We start from the raw sequence: 22,928 nt of genomic DNA, 5'->3' as shown, positions 1-22,928 counted from the left end.
ATGTTTGACAATATTGGTTTCTAATCAGCAGATCTATACTCCTTAATGGTTGGTAACAATACATTTTGTTAACTTGTGTTTTCATTAATTGTTAAACCCAGGAAATTTAGATGTGCCATTGATTAAACCGATTATCCAGAACTGATAATGGCAGGGACTGAAGGAGATTTAAACTTCTGGGTAGGAGAAGGCAAGAGGAAGGGACGGTCCACTGTGAACACTGCAAGACACTCAGACAGAGCACAGGGGCTCGTAGGCAGACGAGGGTACCTGGCTGGTACGACGTGAGGCACAAGGACGGCAACACTTCCAGGGAGGAAGAGACAGCTCCACAAGGAGACGCCGGATGTGGGTTCAGCGAGAGAAGGAAGCCGCATGAAAGGACCAAGCAAAGCTGACAGACGAGAAATGAGGCGTGCCAAGGTCACAGCAACACAAGGAGCCCAGAGTGGAAAAAAAAAAAAAGGAACGACGTAGAGACGCTGACAGGGATTCAACAATTTGACACAACTTCTGTTGGGAAATGAGTGTCAGGTGGACAGAGTGCATCCGTGGACAATTGAACGATTAAGTGTTGGGGTAACACAGTGCGAAACTGGACTCTGCACCACTAAAGGTTGTATCCTCCAAACCTTGTTTTTTATGGACTTTTAGAGTATGGACTGTGTGCTTTTCTTTCTAAAAAAGGAATTTTGTTCCTGATATTGTTAGATTTTGTTTATGTTCATTTATCTTTTTAATATACTTATTATTGTCTGGTGTAATAGAAGTTACTGTTGCTGTTTCCTGAAATTATTGTGGTGTCTTTCATTGTGTGTTAACTCACCGCCCAATTTAAAGAAACCTGTGTGCTATTATTGGTAAATTTCAGGAGTTCCCAGTCTCTAAATAAAACTGGGTGGCATAGTCGGATATTTTAATGGTGTCTACGTTAGATTACCTGTAAGTGTGACCAGACACCTGTCACATATCCATCACATCAAAATTTTTGACAAATTTAAAAAAAACATTCTCTGTTTAATAATAGAGCATTTTTTGCTTTGCCTCATGTAATATAATGTTTTATACACAGTTACATTTGTTTTTGTTTTTTGTTTTTTTTTTTTCAAACCCCCTAAATTTAAATACAAGGTTACAGCAAACCAAAACATATATTGGCAGTATTAAGGCAGACAAGATATAAACCTGCATGGGGTGTTGGTCCATCACAGAGCTTACTCAAGCCCCTCACGTTGCCTTCATTTATTAACCTAACCTGCATTGCTTTGAGATATGGAAGGAGGGCTCAAAATCCACGTAGATGGTTCCCAAACTGAGATCTGAACCCACACATGTATTTATATATAGTCTAATAATTCTTAAAAGAAAGCATAACTTTTAAACCAAGGTGAGAACAGGCAACATTGGCTAACAGTTAAGGGTTCTGAATCTACAAGGTCATAAGTTTAATTCCTAACACCTTCTCACAGTGTCACTCTAAGTGTGTTAATCTCCTTGCACTTCATCACCAATAACTTTTATACCAAGTACTTTGGATGAGTGTTCCCATTGACAAGCATTGCTTAAAAAAGAGATTACTAATGGTAAAGACTGGCTAGAACTATTGTTAGGAAACCTTCCTTTATAAAATTATTGTAGCGTTACTGCAGCCAGAGGTGACCAGTATTAACCCAAACTTGCAAACACATATTAAACTTCCAGGTGGACAAGTGCAGAGACTGACAAAACATTTGGACAAGCAAGTTTTACAATATTAAATCACTCATTCTGCTGCTAGCCTCTGGATATGAACAGCATGTACAATTTCTTGGTTTCTTTTGTCTCAAGGCTATGTGCTACCTTTCTTAAAGCCAATTTCCCTGTCCACAGATAAAGCCCTTTGAGTGCAACAGGAAACTATTTCACCTGAATAAAATTTAAACTAAATTTAAAGTCACTGTTTACACCATAAGAATATTTAACTTAAACAACACCTGCCATCTACTCAAATGTGGAAATCTGATGTGCCAAACCAAATCAGGCTGCCAGCTTCTTTATTGTAATTAGTTTCCTAGTATATGCAGTGAATATCAGGAAATACTTAATTTTAATTGCATATTCTCGTAATACTGTTGTGCTGTATGCCTTGTTAATCAGAGTTATTAGAAGTACTACGTAACTAACCGAGTACTTTTCTAGACTAATATTATTCATTCACTGGAGCAGCTTACTTTTGAACTCTCACTCTATAATTGCCCTTGACTGAAACATTCTTGCTGTAGATCAATTCCTGCTTTTCCAAGTAACTGACCTTGGCTTGTGTTGATGGCTACTGGAAGACACATTTTTACAGAGAACTGTATTCTTTTGAATTCAAACAAGTAATTAATTGAATAATGGGAATTCTGGCTATAAATATAATTTAACCTTGTACCACGTCCCCTGAATATGATAGCTTCAATTCTATCATGTAATGTGAATGTAACTCTTTGATTTGTAATCTTGAACCATTACAAAGTTTTGGAGGGTATAGATTAAAAGCAATACACAAATTGAACCAGGCCTAGTGTATGGGAACAACAGTTTGCCTCAGAGAAACTGGGGATCTAAAAAATGGAACCAGTAAGAATTTAAATAAAGGCCAAATAAACATACAAAATAGAAAACAATGGGAAGTGAAACAAAAGCAATAGCAAGCAAACCAAACTAAGCTCAGCTTCAGATGTGTGTTTTTGTTTTGATCATTTAAAAATTTGTTTTCAAGTTTACAATCAGTCATATTTTCACATGGGGGGGGGGGGGGGTGGGGGAATGCAATATTATAGTAGTATAATATAGTGCTTGATTCGCTCGCCAACCTCCGGGCCTGCACTACATGCTAGCCTCTTTGCAGTTCTGCCACTTGCGTATGGGAACACAGATGTACGATTTAAACAGATTGTTATTTTCATGGGAATTGCAGTTGTAGATATTCTTCGGGATATTGTAAATTGATGTTTTCTTCTTCTGCACGATCACCACCAACTGTTCCAGTAGATAGATAGATAGATAGATAGATAGATAGATAGATAGATAGATAGATAGATAGATAGATAGATAGATAGATAGATACTTTATTAATCCCAGGGGGAAATTCACATACTCCAGCAGCAAAAAATATTAAATTAAAGAGTAATAAAAAATGCAGGTAAAAAACAGACAATAACTTGAATAATGTTCAACGTTTACCCCCTCTGGTGGAATTGAAGAGTCGCATAGTTTGGGGGAGGAATGATCTTCTCAGTCTGTCAGTGGAGCAGGACAGTGACAGCAGTCTGTCGCTGAAACTGCTCCTCTGTCTGGAGATGACACTGTTTAATGGATGTAGTGGATTCTCCATAATTGATAGGAGCCTGCTGAGTGCCCGTTGCTCTGCTACAGATGTTAAACTGTCCAGCTCTATGCCAACAATAGAGCCTGCCTTCCTCACCAGTTTGTCCAGGCGTGAGGCATCCTTCTTCTTAATGCTGCCTCCCCAGCACACCACTGCGTAGAAGAGGGCACTCGCCACAACCATCTGATAGAACATCTGCAGTATACTATAGTATACTGGCTTGGTTTTGCTCTGATAAACATTGGCAACTATGGGACCTTCTACAGACAGGAGTGCACCTTTCCTAATCATCTCCAATCAATTGAATTGACCACATGTGGACTCCAAACAAGGTGTACAAACATCTCAGTGATGATCAATTAAATGACACCACAGGCAAATTTAAAGTGTCTTTGCAAAGGGTCTAAATACTTCTGTCAATATCATATTTCTGTTTTTAAATTTTTAATAAATTTGCAAAAATTTCCAAAATCCTGTTTCGCTTTGATATTCTTTGGTTTAATACAGATTTTAAATCATAAAATTACAGAGATGAAAATAAAACCAAGTTAGTGGAGTAGCTCATGGTTCTTTTCCAACCTTCTCCTGGTAATAACTCTGTGAAACAATGAAAGGTGTCCAAAAGAATCAATGAGAAAATGGAAATTGAGCAGACTGTTATGTTCTTTTGTCAGTCTTCTTTGGATTTTTATTTTTTGTCTCTTTTATATGGTTATGAGTTTTTTTGCATTTATTTCTTCAGTTTTTATGTATGAGAATTTGTTGATATTATTGTTAATCTTTTACAATTTTGGCTGCCATTTTGTTTGCCATTGCTGCTAAAATCTTGTTGATTCACTTCCCTTTCACACTCCATTTACTCAGCTCTCCATGTCAACAAGAAAGATAATGAATAACAGAATGGCATTAATAATATATATTTTGCTGAAATGTCACATGATAATACTGTACATCTAGGGCAGTAGGTATCTGCTAAGAAAGGTTATTTTGATATATGGATTTAATGGAAATATGGTGACATTGTAGAAAAAAGAAAATATGTCATTATTAATGCTCCAGTGAGTGAGACATTCTAACGCACCAGTTCCGCACAGCTATGGAGAATGAGGCATGCTGCTTTATGCAAATGAAAGCCATCTGTAGAAGCAAAGAGAGGGAAGAAAAGTGCAGCAAAGGCTCAAAGAAGACATATTCAGCAAGCACGCTTTACACTATTGCCAGGCATTGTGACTGTGAGCATAGTCAGTTTAGCACAACTGATCCAAAAAAAAATGTATTTAATATTTATTCCCTCATCTTATCTGCAACTTTGTGGTAAATGGTGATGTGGGGACTACAGTTCACATCAGCCAGAGTGCTGCTCCAGACGATTTCATTAGTGCTCACCAAGTTCAAATAAAGGAATTGGCAAACACTGAATGTAATCAAAGTTAGGAACTGCTGTGTTTTTTTTTCTTCTTTTTCTTAGCCACTTTAGGGAAATAATTTCACTGTCTCACTATATTACAGCGCTTATGTTAGTGTCCATCTTTTTGTCTCATCTTTGATTTTGGTTAAACTTGTTGTATTTACTATAGACACATTTCTCCTGTTAATTTTAATCTGGACCCTATTATAAATTATTATTATTATTCTAACTCATCTTGAAAAACATTCTCTAAATCAGTTATCGAAAAAATGTATCTTCATTCTGTTACATCACAGTTAGGCTCCATTGGTTCATTTTTTTTTCTTCCCTTTTGTTTTGAATTTATTTTTTAACTTGACAGAGTGCTTAACACTGAATGCTGATTGGTATCCATCCATCCATCATCTAACCCGCTATATCCTAACTACAGGGTCATGGGGGTCTGCTGGAGCCAATCCCAGCCAACACAGGGTGCAAGGCAAGAAACAAACCCCAGGCAGGTTGCCAGCCCACCGCAGATGCTGATTGGTATTGAGAACTTAATTACAATATGTACGTGGACAACAGTGTTGGCTTTTTCAAAAGGGCAAGGATATGTACTGAAAAAAGGATAATACAGCATTTTATTTAGTCTCAAATTTATTGTCACATATGATTGTACACATTAGATCAAGTGCACGCTTGACCACATGCATTCTGTCCAGCTGCCCGAATTTTGCTTCACAGATTATGCAAATATAACCTCACAAGAGGTAATGATAAGCAAAGTAGTTGAGTTTCCTTTTAAGTATGTTACATTTTACATGTGAGCTCAGAATAGCAAAATCTACTAAAACAGGTATTTGAGTTCGGGAGTTTTTTATTTTTTTTGGGTGGGGTGTAGAAAGGAAGGAAGAAAGGAATATTGCTCCTTAAGGGTTTGACAACACTAACACCTGTCTTGGCAACACATTTCTCAGAAAAGGGTCCAGATTAAAATTAACAGGAGAAATGTGTCTATAGTCACAGTCACAATGCCTGGCAATAGTGTAAAGCGTGCTTGCTGAATATGTCTTCTTTGAGCCTTTGCTGCACTTTTCTTCCCTCTCTTTGCTTCTACAGATGGCTTTCATTTGCATAAAGCAGCATGCCTCATTCTCCATAGCTGTGCGGAACTGGTGCGTTAGAATGTCTCACTCACTGGAGCATTAATAATGACATATTTTCTTTTTTCTACAATGTCACCATATTTCCATTAAATCCATATATCAAAATAACCTTTCTTAGCAGATACCTACTGCCCTAGATGTACAGTATTATCATGTGACATTTCAGCAAAATATATATTATTAATGCCATTCTGTTATTCATTATCTTTCTTGTTGACATGGAGAGCTGAGTAAATGGAGTGTGAAAGGGAAGTGAATCAACAAGATTTTAGCAGCAATGGCAAACAAAATGGCAGCCAAAATTGTAAAAGATTAACAATAATATCAACAAATTCTCATACATAAAAACTGAAGAAATAAATGCAAAAAAACTCATAACCATATAAAAGAGACAAAAAATAAAAATCCAAAGAAGACTGACAAAAGAACATAACCATCCATCCATCCATCCATTGTCTCCCGCTTATCCGAGGTCGGGTCGCGGGGGCAGCAGCTTGAGCAGAGATGCCCAGACTTCCCTCTCCCCGGCCACTTCTTCTAGCTCTTCCGGGAGAATCCCAAGGTGTTCCCAGGCCAGTCGAGAGACATAGTCCCTCCAGCGTGTCCTGGGTCTTCCCCGGGGCCTCCTCCCGGTTGGACGTGCCCGGAACACCTCACCAGGGAGGCGTCCAGGAGGCATCCTGATCAGATGCCCGAGCCACCTCATCTGACTCCTCTCGATGCGGAGGAGCAGCGGCTCTACTCTGAGCCCCTCCCGGATGACTGAGCTTCTCACCCTATCTTTAAGGGAAAGCCCAGACACCCTGCGGAGGAAACTCATTTCAGCCGCTTGTATTCGCGATCTCGTTCTTTCGGTCACTACCCATAGCTCATGACCATAGGTGAGGGTAGGAACATAGATCGACTGGTAAATTGAGAGCTTCGCCTTGCGGCTCAGCTCCTTTTTCACCACGACAGACCGATGCAATGCCCGCATTACTGCGGATGCCGCACCGATCCGCCTGTCGATCTCACGCTCCATTCTTCCCTCACTCGTGAACAAGACCCCGAGATACTTGAACTCCTCCACTTGGGGCAGGATCTCGCTACCAACCCTGAGAGGGCATAACATAATAGTCTGCTCAATTTCCATTTTCTCATTGATTCTTTTGGACACCTTTCATTGTTTCACAGAGTTATTACCAGGAGAAGGTTGGAAAAGAACCATGAGCTACTCCACTAACTTGGTTTTATTTTCATCTCTGTAATTTTATGATTTAAAATCTGTATTAAACCAAAGAATATCAAAGCGAAACAGGATTTTGGAAATTTTTGCAAATTTATTAAAAATTAAAAACAGAAATATGATATTGACAGAAGTATTTAGACCCTTTGCAAAGACACTTTAAATTTGCCTGTGGTGTCATTTAATTGATCATCACTGAGATGTTTGTACACCTTGTTTGGAGTCCACATGTGGTCAATTCAATTGATTGGAGATGATTAGGAAAGGTGCACTCCTGTCTGTAGAAGGTCCCATAGTTGCCAATGTTTATCAGAGCAAAACCAAGCCATGAGATCAAAGGAACTGCCAGCAGGATTTAGAGACAAGATCGTATTGAGGAAAGGCTACAATAACATTTCTGTAGTACTGAAGGACCCCAAAAACATAGTGGCCTCCATAATCCTTAAATGGAATTAGTTTGGAACAACAACAACTCTTCCTAGAGATGGATGCCTGGACAAAATAAGGCAAGGGGAGAAGTGCCTTGGTAAGAGAAATGACCAAGAACTTGATGGTCACTATGGCTGAGCTCTAGAGAACCTGTGTGGAGATGGAAAAACCTTGCAGAAGGATAATAATCAGTGCAGCACTCCACCAATCTAGGCTTTATGGTAAAGTGGCCAAGCAACACATATAAAGCCAGTGTATAGAGTTTTCAGAGTGGCATCTAAAGCAATCTCAGACTATTAAGAACAAGACTCTCTAGTCTGGTGAAACCAAGATTGAACTTTTTGCCTCAATTCTAAGCATTACATCTGGAGGAAACAAAGTACCGCTCATCAGCTGCACAATACCATTCTTACAGTAAAGTGTGGTGGTTGTAGCGTAATGCTGTGGGGTTGTTTTTCAGCAGCAGGGTCTAGGAGACTAGTCAGGGTTAAGAGAAGTGAAAGCTGAAGAGATCAAAGTACAAACATATCCTTAATGAAAACTTGCTCCAGAGCACTCTGGACCTCAGACTGTGCCAAAGGTTCACCTTCCAACAGGATTATCAAAGAACAAAGAAAAGAAAACACAAGTGTGGCTTGAATCCACTTGAACATTGCTGCAGAGACCTGCAAGCAGCTGTCCACTGACGATCTGCATTCCATTAAGACAGAGTTTGAGAAGATATGAATGGCAGACAATCCCTAAATCCCGGTGTGTGAAGCCTGTTGCATCATACCCAAGAAGACTCCAGGCCCTAATCACTTCCAAAGTTGCTTTAATGAAGTACTGAGCAAAATGTCTAAAAACTTCAGTCAATATGATAAATCAGTTGTTTTTATTATAAAATCATACATTCCTGTTTTGTTGTGTCATTCTGCAGTATTGATTGTTGTTTGATGAAGGAAATATTTTATGTAAAAATATAATGAAGGAGCGTGATTACTTTCTGAAGTCACTGTAGATGGATGAATAGATGAGTTGATCAACCTTGAACTGTGGGATTTAAAAAAACAATCTACCCCTTACAACACTAGTTTTCATTATTTTTTGCATGTTTGCATCATCATCCATTTTTGTCCATTAGAACATATTACTGAAGTATCCAAAATGATTACTCATAAATATCTTAGCAGAGGAGACTTCATTTCTAAAATGGTAGAACACTTCTTTTTTTTTTATTCTAAGAAGCAGTCAACAGCGACATAGATGTCAAAACTGCACATGTCTGAGTCATAATGGTGTTTGGCTTCTCTGGTAATAATAATAATAATAATAACATGTATTTGTATAGCACATTTTCATACAAAAAAGTAGCTCAAAGTGCTTTACATTAATGAAATACAGTAAATAAAAAAATATAACAACATAAATTAAAATTAGACAATATTAGTTAACATAAAAAAAAGAGTAAGGTGAAACATATTGTCAGAAAACAAGATCTGGCTCTAGCATTGATGAAGACTAAGAGCCGGCAAAAAGTAAGACTACACCTAGAAATGAAAATGCAACAGCACTGAATCCAAAAGTTGCAATCTCAGAGGCATCAGCAATTTGGGGAAATGGTACAGCATGCATCACGATGCTGTCAAAACAACTGGTCATCATTTAATTAGTCTTAGGTCAACTTAAAATGTATCATCACTGATGGAGTACACTGCACTTTTGACACTCGAAGAATGAACAAATACTTTGGCATTAACATCTGCCCTGATAAACTGAAAAGAGGTTGTGCTTTGGAAATACCTATTGGTAAGCACTGCTTCCATTAACAAGTAATAAATATTGAATCTAGTGCTGGCTATTTCTAAGGTAATTATATTACTCTGACAATAAAACTATTTCAAGGTATATGAAAGCTAATTCTCTCTGTACATCAAAAATATTTATACTTAAGTGTAACTTAAAAGGCTTATTAGCTTTCTGCTGATAAAAAAAAAAACCCAAAAAACATTTGCAACTGTTATGCAATTAATAAGCTCGAGCTGAAAGCCTTCCAGTGCCCCAATTAGTAGTAAACCTAAAAGCTTATCCATCCTCTACATATGCTATAATTACTTTGTCATTAGGCCTCATCTTCTTTGTTCTTCAATTGTAGCTGTCTAATTTATTAATACACTGACCGCTGGAGTAACTACTTCCTTTGATTAAGTTGCACTGTCCTAATGTACCATTTTTTGTCATTTCTATCAGGCAATCAATTGCTCAGCAAACTCGTTATTAGATTTTTTTTAATGTCTGGAGCCAGATTTCCATTTCATTTCATTATTTCATAACCTTTCTTCCTCTGATTATTTATAAAAATGCTATTCTTGTTGGTACTTTTTTCTTAACTTCGAAATATTGGCCCTATGTTAAATTTAATTAAATATACAATGCTGAAAAAAACTCTGTGTGATGATTTCACAGTTTAAATAAAACTCTACATTTGACAATATTCTGCAGAATTTAGGGGGGAATACAACAAAAATTATATTTAAGTACAGGGATGGCAAAGCTGCAGATTGGTTGGCAGTGGCAGTACCTCTAATATTCTCATTACATTTAGCAAATGTATCCCTCAAATGAAAACACTGCAAGCGTTTTTTTTCCAAATCGGGCTTGAGCAGGTCACAACATCACGCATACCCAAAACAAATTAGACAGTTATACTACAGATAGCATTTTCGGACTCATGTTGAATTTCCCTGAAAATATTTGTCAAACGAGGTCACCGGTGTTATTCACTGTGAAAAACACTTTGGCAAATTTTGACAGCTCATCCAGAAGTAGTTTCTGCTTTAAACACAAGGCTGCTTGGACTAGACTGAACTACAGCAACTCTGTAATGGATAAAGCTCATTTATAAATTAGGTGGACCTACAGTCCAAGTGAGTGTTTTTTTCAGTAGTAGTTTACATTTTATCCATGTTCACTTGATTAAACATTTTAATATATGTTTAAATAATACAGTTTCATTAAAATGACAAATTTTTCTTCATGGGATTGAATTTTATAATAATTTATTACATTGTTTTGAGCATTGCATGGCTGTAATAACTACTCAAAACTAAAAAAAATTAAGAAGATAACACATATTAAACACAAAAAAAGTACAGAAATGGATCCTCTGTCAGATATATTATTTAAATGAGTAATTAAGTGAATGATGGAAAAGTAGTAAGATCCAATTGTGTTCTTAGCTTACAGCAAGTGGCATTTATTACCCCCACCTCAGGTGGTTGTTGCCTTCTTTCCACTTCTGCCAGTGTGGACTATGGCTCCCAGAAACCATGAGATGTATTAAGAGAATTCATGCAATAGGTAAAAATATACTTAAGTTTGGATGCTAATTACAGTGGACAACAGCATTTACAAATTCCAGATTTCTTGATTGAAACACAATCATGTTAATCTTCACAATACATACAACTTGCATAGTTTTCTCATAATATCACTGAGGCACATCGGTACTTCTTGTCACTGATTCCAACCCTGAGCCATCCCCAAGGCCAAAACTTTCATGACAGCAAGTTGAGTTACAATATAGTCACAAGTACCTGTGCACCAAAGTTCAAGTCTGTGGTTTAAAAAACAAGGCTGTCCATAAAGACCAAGTGGTGAGCCATACAAAGGTTTGGGATAATAAAGGGAAGGAAGAGAGATGAAGGCTTTGAGAAACAATATACAGTAAGAAGTGAGCTGGTCACCCTATTATTTAGACATAAAAATGAACCAGAGTCCATAAAGGCTCAGAGAGGCATCAAGATTTTTTTAAATTACTCCATCATATTCTTTACTTGGTCTTCTTTGTATTCACTTTAGAACTGGAACTGTGAGATTAATGCTGGCTACATCACTAGTGTACTACATATTAATATTATGGAGAATTATACTTTCATAAGAATAAAAAAGGAAAATTCAACAAATATGAAACTGATTTTATTTAATGAAGAAAATATATTTTCATTACTTCATGAATTTCAATAGACTGGTCAGGTACAGCAAGACTAGAAAGAAATTAGACACCTACTGAACCCAGGAGAAATGATAATGTAACTCTGAAAATAAAACACAAACTGGCAAGTAATGGATGTAACTGGGAAACACTTTTATTTAATTAAAGTCCTCTGAAATTTAAAGGAGTTCCAATCAAATTATAAGTGCATAAGATCTAATTTTACCAATTAGAAAAATATTGCATGATTTCCACTTTTCCTCTCAAAACACTTATATATGTGTCCTTTATGATGTATATTTACAGTATGATGAACATTTCTTCTTCAACAGGATGGTACAACAAAAGTTGTCTTCAGAGTCTGATTTCTAAAATAAAAAGGCAGCATATATTTCAACATAAATATTTTGTAAATATGGATCATTAAAAATGTAACAGATTTTCAAAAACAACAAAAAAATGTCCTTACCATTCTTTCCTTAACCAGCCATTATGTGTTTTACAAAAGCTGAAAGAAATAAAAACAGGTTACTACAGTCATTTATTAATCATTTTTTTAATAGACAGATCTGTTGGCAAGTCTGTCTATTCCTTTTTAATGCAGTTTGTAGTATTTGAATTCTAAAATAAAATAATAATAAAATAATGTTGAGTAAAAAACTCCATCCCAAACAGCATGCAAAGGCAGGCGATACTCTCCTGAGTGTATAATCACAAAAGCTCACTGTGTGACCTAATATAGTGCAGGAAGTTTGTTACATAATTTAACAATGTTAAGAATTATGCTACACTACTTTTGTGTATTCTACTGCTTTTGGTTTTAGGATGATGGAAATGCCATCCATCTTTTATTTACTGGTGCTGTACTTATTTTTATTTTTAACTGTTAGCTTACCAATTGCCTTCCTTGGATTTACTGTGCCACTCGGTCTTTGCCTTTACTTTCATGTCACCACATATAATACAACCAAACAAAGCACATTGTACCTGAAGGCTATTTTTGTCAAATTAATACTCTTTACTCTGAATTATTTATTGTTTAATGCTTATTTTAGTGTTTTTTTTTATTCTTGATGATACAGTCTTTCACTTTAAGATAGATAGAGAGATAGACAATACTTTATTTGTCCAAAAGTTAAGAAATTAAAGACTTTTAATAACTCAAGGAAAAATATAAACATTATAACAAACGACTCTTCACACACTTACAAGAACCTCTGGTTTGGTTAATGGTAAGAGAACCACTACCTTCTAATAACAGGATTGTGGGTGGGAGTAAGATGGATCAGATTATGGTCAGATCTACCCAATTGTGCCACATGTTTACATTTAAAGACATTTCACATTTAACTAAAGCAGGTTCAGCTTGTTGTATCCAAGAATGGAACATTACACATACTGCTCAAAGTTCATCACTGTTCTTTCCAGTATTCCTCTGGTTGAAGTCATCACCATTCCAGGGTCAGAATTATTCATAATCAGAGTGTTGGTAACAAAGTGAAACCAGTTAACACCAAACATTAGTGATGTTTAACTGTAGAATTATCATGAGTAACTAATGATACACTTTCCTCAGGACTTATTACCTTCATAGTTTATGCATCCATTTGCATCTTCTTGCCCAGCCATTAACTGTTCAACCTCTTCCTCTCTCATTTTTTCGCCTGTGTTGTAAAATATTTCAGTTTTTTATGATACATTTTATGAATCAATAGAATAAAAATAGAATGAGCAAAAACTACAGTTCCAGAAAGATCAAAACGGGTCAAGCTCAGCAGAACTCTTTATTTTACTTACTTTACTATTTTTACTTTTTAATTTATATATTTTAAATGATCAAAGTAAGGGAAATTCATATTAAATAAGTTGCTTTCCTTAAAACCTTATTCATATTTATGAAATTTGCAACTTTTTGTAATATGACAGACATTTGCATCCATTTTCAATAAAAATGTGAGTCTAGTAAAAATGTATGCAGAATTCCTTACCTAAAGTTGCCAAAACATGGCGAAGCTCAGCACCCATGACTGTGCCATTTCCTTCTTTGTCAAAAACCCGGAGACCTTCAACAAAGTCTTCAAAGGTTCCCTGATCCTTAGATTTGCATATGTGCTGGTGCATTGGTAGGAACGTTTCAAAATCCAACATTTTTATCCCCATTTCTAAAAAAAACACATACATACAGAATAGTACATAAGATGTAGAAGAGCACTTATAGTACAATTTATTCAAAATATTTAATTTTTACTGTTTTTGGAAGTCGCGCTTTACAAACAAATTATAAAATACTATTCATTGATTACGTGGGTAATATACAGTATTAAAACACGGCCAGACCTGGAGATGGCAGTGCAACTAAAGAAACGATAGATAGATAGATAGATAGATAGATAGATAGATAGATAGATAGATAGATAGATAGATAGATAGATAGAAATATGACAAACAAACAGTAACAAACGTCTTCAAATACACACAAAGAATTACAGTTACTTGAAGAGCAATCGCAATGTGGCATTATAAAGGTATATTGCCTTAGGTACAGTATGATGGAGGGCCATTAGCATTTCTTCACATGCATCTCTTGAATAATCGATTGGCTGAAATTACTCAACACATCACACCATTGAAAATCTCAGTGGCCATCACAGAGTTAAAGAACATGAAAAGGCTGCTACTACCCACATTGAACAAGTGGTCTCCCAAGATCAAAATATTATCTTCTGCCCTTTCTTATGTATGGCAGCTCCTCTGTGTTACTAGACCAGTCCAGCCTGTCAGTGACATGGACCCTCACATATTTGTGGCAGTGCACCACCTCCACATTCACTGTCTGATAGTTGAATTGTATTACAGTTTTCAAACAAACTGGACTACAAGTGAGCAGTAACTTTTAATGATAATTGAAAGCAGCTGTGGATATAGCACAGTAACTGTTAAAATTGAAACTGAGTGTTTAGATCATAATTTCTTAAAGTATGGGTTATGACCCAAACCCTGTTGGGTCATGCAGGGTCATGATTCACCATTGTATAAAATGAGAAAGGGTTGCATATAGTTTGCGAAGTGTCTTGTGATGCATTGTGGTGGGTTGTTTAAGCAATGGACATTATTCTGGTATGACTGTTGGTGAATCTCCATGGAGGACTTTTGGTCACAATTCTCCAAGGGGCACCCCCCTTCTTGTTACTAAACACTGGTTTAGCTGATAGAATGGCTTGTCTTCAGTTATATTGAAAACTTTTGTATTAGGTTATGGCTACTCTCCTCAATTGTGTCAAGGACAAAATGGATCCAGAAATTGTACAGATAAAAGGGACTGCACACTTTCTAATGCTTTTGTCCTAAAAATTATCATTACATGCAACTTAAGATACTGCCTAGTGTTCAGTAATATTAGCCATAACTGTAAGTACTGTATTTGTTGTTAGTTATTCTCTTTGATGAATTATTATATATTTTTTCTCCTGCAAATAGATCAATGCCTTGCACAATTTAGTTTTCCACTGTTCGATAGTTTCACTATATGGTGATACATGTGACAATATTAATCTAATAAACATATGGTCAGACAGTTACTTTAATCATCTTACCATCACTGCATATGGAATGAAATTTACATAACATAGCATTCTCAAACCCATTTATTTCAATTGGGAAATTACATTTTTCACATATTCTACAACTCTGTTATAGCCAGTGTGATTTTCTACATACACTGTGTTGTGCTGGGCTGCTAACATCACTTCAAAAGAGGCCCACAGAATAAACAAGTTAAATAAAAGGGCAGGCTCGGTTATGGGATGCATTCTGGATCCCCTGGAGGTAATAGAAAATGAGAGAATAAAAACAAGACTGAGTGCCAAGTTGAACAATGCCGCACATCCTCTCTCTGACACACTAACTTAGGACTTTCAGCCAACGAATTATTCAGTAGTAGTGTGTCAGGAAATGTTATGGATGCTCCTTTATACTAACAGTAATACACCTGCATAATGCCTCACTGTGACTGTCAGAAGTTTTTCTTTTTTTTAGTCATTCTGGTGTGTGCTCAGATCATAATGTACATGCATATTTATTTACGTATTTATTTATCTATGAGCTTCTGTAAAAAGTCATATATTCCCCTGGGCACAGATGGGACAGATGAAATTCTACCTGTCTAAGACTATAGTGAAGGGGGATCAGAGAGGTGGCATTATGGGTATTGGAAGATGAAGGCAAAATAGAGTTGCAAGTTAACCAAACCCTACTGTACATGTTTTTATTTAAGTTTAAGAAATTTAAGTACTGGGGGGAAACCCATATAGACATAAGAAGAATATGCAAACTCCATGTGGACAACAACTGGATGTTGAATTCAAACCTAGGACCCTGGAACTGTGAGGCAGCCGGGCTAGCCCCTGCACAGACGGAGTAGAAGTGATGATAAATGCAAACAGTCCTGTTGCACTACCAGAGTGAGCAGCTTCTATTTGAATTCATCATATTGCTTTTCTCTTTCTGTTTATCAAATTACAAATCAGTTTTATATAAAGCAGAAATTTTTGATTTGTTAACTTTGATCAGTTATCCAGTCATTGCTCACCTTGTTGATAATTAAATCAATGTTCAGAAGCAAAATGGAGACAAAGAATCTCAGTTTTGGCTGAAGTAATCAGTGTTTAATCCTGGAAACATCCCAGTGTTTAAGCTTCTTGTTCAAGTCTGTCCCTGGCTATTTATAAATTCATTGATCAGAAGAAGCAAGTTATTTACAGAAAAACTACAAAAATGAGAAAGGCAACACTTTATGCACAGCTTGTAATATTCTGTATCAAGATAAGCCTTTCTGCAAAAAGCCTGAGGCCATGGGACTATTTCAAGCATGGCAGCACATTCGTTTTTAGCTTAATATTTTATTGAATAAATGCGGAGGCCAAAAAGTAAATAAGTATCTAATGAATGATTTCTGATGTGTATCAGACATTTTAACTCCAGTAAAAATACACTCTGTTTTTAAAACTTGGAGAAAAATGCTGTAGTAAGATGATTTTTCTAGATAAAAAGTGTCTTGTAGATACGTCCAATTTAACATTCATTTCTGAATATCAGTTAAGTATGAAATAGGTATTTTTATCAACTGTCTGGTTGTTTTGGAAGGACTATCAAGATTTTGCTTTTCATTATACTGTATATTTTGCACTGATCTTGTTTATTTGACTTTTATTTTGGCCTTTAGCATCTCACTAGTTTTTTCAGTGTCAGAAAAATAAGATTGGCATAGCTTAGTTCATACATTAGCAGCAGGTAGAATAGAAAAAAAAAGCAAGACCCTCGAAATATATTTGTTTTGTGTTTTTCAGTGTCCTTTAATAACTTGTGGACCCAGAAATGCTGGCAAGCTGTTCAGGTCCCTAAGACAAAACAAATCAGTTTTAGACCATCACCTGCTGCTCTCGTGCTCAAAGGGTGGTATGAATTACTGTAGGGTAAATTATTGATGATATTTTCCTGTGGTTTAGATAAGGTTTTGCTTTAGACATTTTCATAGATCAAGCAATAATGTATTGTTAAGGAAAGAAGATAGGATAATTATGATGACTTCAGAATTACAATCATCCATCCACCATAGAGAGCTGAAGTCTTTTCCTAAAGCACTGAGTCTAAGGCAGGAATCAACCCCGGCTGAGCCATGAGTCAATTATTGTACCCATTGACACACACAGACACTTTGGGCCAATTCAGAGCCAACCTAGCATGCTTGTCTTTGGTGTGTGAGGAAACTAACTTCACAGAGAAACAAGGAAGGTTTGTGAACTCCACACCAATAGTCTTTGGGCCAGATTTGAAGTTTCTTACTGTACTGTAAGTTTACAAAAATAATACTAAAAGTATTTTACCCTTTTATATCAGTTTGCTCTACATGTAGCAACAATTGTATACATGTTGTGTTTCTTAAGTATCAAAACAATATAACAGACGAACAATTGATCCATTTGAGTAACAAATTAGACCACATGAGAGACAGAATTAAAAAAAAGAACTTTTTTGAAATGAAAAACACATCCAAACATGCTGAGTCAGAAAAAAGAACAAAAAGTACACATATTCCAAAATGAAAATATACAATCCATTATTTAAATGGAGAAATGCATCAAACTAAAAAAACAACACAAATATAATTCTACAATAAATTATAACAGAGAATGTTAAATCAACCCAGGATAATATCTACTCTTCCTTAATACAGTATGTGTGGAACTTTGTATAACTGAATTCATGATTCTGTATCACACAAGTTTGTCTCAATTCACATTGTGAGGTTTCTGAACTCTTTTAGGACCCTCCAACGGGATGGCATGCCGAAGAGTGACTGCCGTGTCTGTGGAGGACTGCTCATCCATCTCAGAGGCAACCGCAGGTTTGTAGCGCAGCAGCGTAGCACCTCAGAAACAATTACGAGCCGACTGAGATCATGCTTTACACGCCTGTCGCCGATGGGTGATGCAAGGAACATTATAAATGCAGGGAACAGTATAACTTGGCCACTGACCTGGCCCCGACTGTGCCCGTTTGATATGTCTGTATATAGGAGAGTGGTACCTTCCACTGCAATAAATAACCATGCTGTTCATGTTTCAAGTTGAATAAAGCTGGTTTTGTTAATGTACTGAGACACGGCCTCATGTTTTGTGGTGCAAGACAGTGACTCACACGTCACAATATAATCCAAAATATATCTGTTCTGCCACCCAGAGGTGAAGGTGTATGTTTTAAGGAACGATCAGGTGTTCAGACAGTAAAATAAAGCGGATCAAGTTCAACACCTAAAGCTGATTTATACTTCTAAATTGACAGCTACATCATCGAAAGCAGTTTGTATTTCTGTGTCGTGCCGATCTGCATACATGTGTCTAAACACTAAGTGTCAGTGTAGAACACAAGAAAAGTGAATGAGAAAATATTGCCAGTTTCTGCTCATCAGGATCACAGCTCCTCTTGCTATACATTTTCTTCCATAGGTGGACATATTTATCCATCACGTTTTTCCACTTATTCATATATTCGGCCGACTTCTAAACTGCTCTTTGCCAATGTTTCGTTTCATGTATTGCCCACCAACTGATTGTCTTTGTAGTGTTGTGATGAGGTATAATATAAATTATCCTTAATTTTCTAACAGCTGTATTGAAGAAACACTCTTAACTACTTCAACAAGTCTTTTCTCGATCTGCTCCATGTTTATGCTTTTCAGGAAATACAATGTTACCAAACTGGCCAATCGGTGTTGTAGATGTCTGTGTACAGCTTATGTTGATGAGACACATAGTCACATTTTTGAGAAGGTGCATGTCAGGCTACTCTGTAAGCTATGTGAGCTACAGTGCAGTTACAGTGTAGGCTTGACACAGACGTATAAATCAGCCTTTAAGGTCAGCAAATCATGATGTCTAACCCAAAACACTAAAACCAAAATTCTTGTTCAGGAAAACACATGCAGAGAATTATTAACCAGAAAATCAAAGCCAGAAAAACAGTACTGACAAGCCTTTGTAATAGTATCTGTAATCTCAGATGATCAGGAAGTGTATGTTACTGATTTTTATACTTTTGACCCTGTGTTGTCACGTACCACACACTTCCAGTTGATCTTGCCTAACAATGTTCAAGCAACCATCAATAGATATTCCAAAAAATGGCATCATTGGAGAATACTAAAAATGTTTAACACTGAAAATCTAAAAAAAAAAAAATCAAATGACAGAAATAGAAGCTTTGGGGTTCAAAATGCTTTACTGTATGTGAACCTATTGACAAAAGCCCAAAGAAAGCTAAAACGAAAATTAAAGCAACTGATCAAATCAATATCCAGTTTAAGACCCAGTTACTTACTTCATTGAGTCAGACATACTCTGGGAGTGTCCCATACTTAGACTGTATTAGAATAAAATGTTTGCTTATAAAGGAGATAACTATAGGATCACAATTATCCTTTTTTTTCAGGAATCAATCCCGGGCAGGGTGCCAACCCACTGCAGGACACACACAAACACACTAGGGCCAATTTAGAATTGCCAGTTCCACCTAACCTGCATGTCTTTGGACTGTGGGAGGAAACTGGAGCACCCGGAGGAAACCCACACAGACATGGGGAGAACATGCAAACTCCATGCAGGGAGGACCCGGGAATCGAACCTGGGTCTCCTAACTGCGAGGCAGCAGCGCTACCACTGCGCCACCGTGCCGCCCCACAATTATCCTTAATTCTAAAACAGCTGTATTGAAGACGCACTCACTGGGACATTATTGCTTAATGAAAAATGTATTATTATAATGTGCCGTAGCTTGCTGGCATGTCGTCTAATCATGCTTACCTGAAAGTATCCCAACCCACCTACCATAACACAGTGAGATATTGATGTCTTATTTTATATAACATTACAAAAATGGCCTTTTTATGACAAACACTTTATCTTTTTGGATATTTCAATATCTTTGAATGATTAATTCATAAATTGTTTCATTCTCTACTCTCTGGATGGACAGGAGAGGATAATGTGAAAGTGATTAAGATGTAGTACTGTATGCCTTTCAAATCTGTAATATATATAGTCAATAAAAATTAAAAAAGAACAATAATGAGCACACCAAATAGAATATTGGTTGTCACGTCTAGATATAAGAACAACATATTAAGAAGTCAATACTAGTACTCCTACTTCCAGAGGAGTATTTAAAATGTTATGGATTTGGAACACCATAGTAAACATTTGAGTAATTACATTTAAAGTAATATGGTGGAAAGAGTAAAACATTTGATCTAGATTACTCAGGTTTTCTAAAATTCTTCACTATGGCTCACCCTCCCTGAAAATTATTCCACTAACATAAGTGGTCAGTTAGGAAAGGATTAGGATATTGTGAACTGGACAAAGGGCAGAAAACAAAGAAAAACATTAACTCTTTTAGGGCAGATGTCGAATTTGGTCAACACAGGATGGTGAGGGCAGATGGGCAGGGGGTAATAAAAGCTGTAAATGTCCAGAAAACTCACTGTTGCATTATAGGTAGGCTCTCTTTGCTAGGAGGACTGTTAGAATCACTGACTTGACGTTGAATCCCTCAATATGCAAGATTAAACAACCTCTAGAATCTGGTGAGAGAGCGAAGCAAATGCGCAAAGCAAAATCCTCCGTTTTATTTATTTGTTTGTTTGTTTATTTGTTGTGTATTATCTCTGAATCGGACTGACTTATTGAACTCCAGTTTAGATGCAAGAGATTTGGACATCGAAAAACAAAAGTCAGGTACCTGCATCAGCTGATCGGACCCCAGCTGATCACACAGTTTACGTGCCTACGGCAACTTTCGCCTGGGAGGACAAACAAGTTTTCTGGAGATCGAAAACAAAAGGCAGCTACCAGCATCAAGTAATTGATTCCCAGCTGATTGTTCCCCAACTTATTGTAGTGCTGAACATGCTTCTATAGCTGACATACCTACAGCATCGTTCACCTGTGAGGACTACACAAGCATAGATCCATGGGTGGCAAGCTGGCTTCTAGACTTCATCAAATGACACAGAGTTCTAGTGGACACTATGGATTACAAGCCACTCGACTACTTCAAGCTGTTTTTTTTCAGAAAGTGCCTTTCAGCTTATGAGTGATGAGGCAAATAGGTATGTAATAGGTATGTCATAACTATGTGAATTTAAATACTATAGAGGCTCATGGAACATAAAATAGAGTGACATTTGTCATAGATAATATTCAACCCTGGGACAAAAGAAAAAAAAATTACCCCTAAAAGTTAGGAGGTCCATATATGGAAGTTCTTCAGTAGATTCTTTTAGGGATATGTGATAGAATGTTTAGATGTTGATAATTTGTTAAAGTGAAAAAATATTAAATATCTTTAGGTCAGTCCAAGACTGAAAGTAAATATAAATATTGTCCAGTTCTTCTATAATGTTTTCATTACCAGTCTTTGCTGTCTTTCCAATTTTGGTGATATCTACATATTTCACAGATTTTCTTACTATTCAGTAATCAGATTTTTAATATAATTCAGAAAACACATAATTTCTAGCCCAGATTCCTGTGAGACTTCCCCAGTGACAATGCCTTTTATGGATCTTCATCTTCTTATGTGTAGTCATTGTCTCCTGTCCATTAACCATCTTGCAATCAAATTTCTGGAAGTACCTCTAATGCCAATGATTTCATAAAACCATTAAAACTTTACAGAGAATCAGGCTGTAAATAGTATTTTAGGTTAGCTTCCCTTGGCAGTTTCTTTTACCTTCAGGCTTTGGCTTCCCCAGAACTTTGAGAACCTCAGCATTGGTTGGATTTTGGCCAAGGGCACGCATGACATCTCCACACTGAGCATAAGTGATTTTCATTTCGCAGTTTGGTGTTCTGTCAAAAAGGGAAAAGGCTTCTTTGAAATCTAAAAAAAAACAAAAAAACAAAATACAGTTTTCTTATTGAAAAAATATTTTTTGCTTCTAATCAAAGTGTGCTATTAATTATAGTACAAGTCACAAAACTGCACATATAGTCAACAAACCCACTCAAAGAAAAAGTAACAAATCCTTTAGAAAGCACAATCTGAATGACAGAGTCATAACTATAAATGCATTAAGCAATTGAGAAGAATACAGAATATATGAATTTTAATAGTTCTATGTGTAAAACAAGTTATATCATTGCTGTCAATTTTTATTTTATAGAGCACCAGTCATAGACAATGCAGGTGGCTGCTGAAGGTGTTGGGCTTGAAGAAATGAAGAAACAGACAGAAAAGGCCATTTAGGCAGCTGCCTAATGTGCTTATTTTTGGCTTTGGTGATAGAATTAAATAATGTGTAGAGGACAAGTCAATGGAGGCTATGCTTAAACTATACACTATAAAAGTGAGGCCCAGTCTGAAGTACTATGTGAAGTTTTGGCCTCCATATTATAAAAAAAGACATAAGAGTGATAGATACCATAAAGACCAGACAAGAGTGACTTGGCTGATTCCAGAAGAGGTAATGTATGAGTTATGAGGAAAGATTGAACAATTTGGACTTTTCAGTTTAAGCAAAAAGAAATTAAAAAGTGACATGACTGAGGTGTTCAAAATTATTCAACCATCTATTTTAAAATGCATTATTTAAAAAGAATTCAGGGAACCACATTGAAACTAATTAAAGGGACATTATGCACAAATATAAGAAAGTTTTTCTTCACAGAAATATAATAGTACTTTGGGTCCTTACAAACACGACTTAATATTATTTGGAGGCTTAACTGGACTGAATGGCCTGTTCTAATCAATATTGTTGGAATGCTCTAATGATACAGGGGGAGTTGGATATATAGATAAGACTACGGCCATTTTTGCCACCTCTCCCTCTCTCT

At 36.4% G+C, this 22,928-nt stretch overlaps 1 protein-coding gene across 1 annotated transcript in view; it reads right to left on the bottom strand.

The window, feature by feature from the left end:
• Nucleotides 1–11,505: 11,505 nt before the first annotated feature.
• The window catches only part of myl13 (myosin, light chain 13), a 54,645-nt gene continuing 43,222 nt past the window's right edge, over nt 11,506–22,928 (bottom strand). The window contains exons 3-7 of the mRNA XM_028804181.2: nt 21,823–21,972; nt 13,524–13,697; nt 13,122–13,199; nt 12,005–12,043; nt 11,506–11,903 (exon numbers count right to left, since the gene is read on the bottom strand). Of these exons, the coding sequence (XP_028660014.1) occupies nt 12,015–12,043; nt 13,122–13,199; nt 13,524–13,697; nt 21,823–21,972 (431 nt within the window). The 3' untranslated portion in view covers nt 11,506–11,903; nt 12,005–12,014. The remainder of the gene's footprint in view (nt 11,904–12,004; nt 12,044–13,121; nt 13,200–13,523; nt 13,698–21,822; nt 21,973–22,928) is intronic.

The sequence above is a fragment of the Erpetoichthys calabaricus genome, chromosome 6 (genome assembly GCF_900747795.2).
Source record: "Erpetoichthys calabaricus chromosome 6, fErpCal1.3, whole genome shotgun sequence".
Taxonomy (NCBI): Eukaryota; Metazoa; Chordata; class Cladistia; order Polypteriformes; family Polypteridae; genus Erpetoichthys; species Erpetoichthys calabaricus.
The sequence above is the reverse complement of the archived record's forward strand: the minus strand, read 5'-3'. Positions and strand labels throughout refer to the sequence as shown.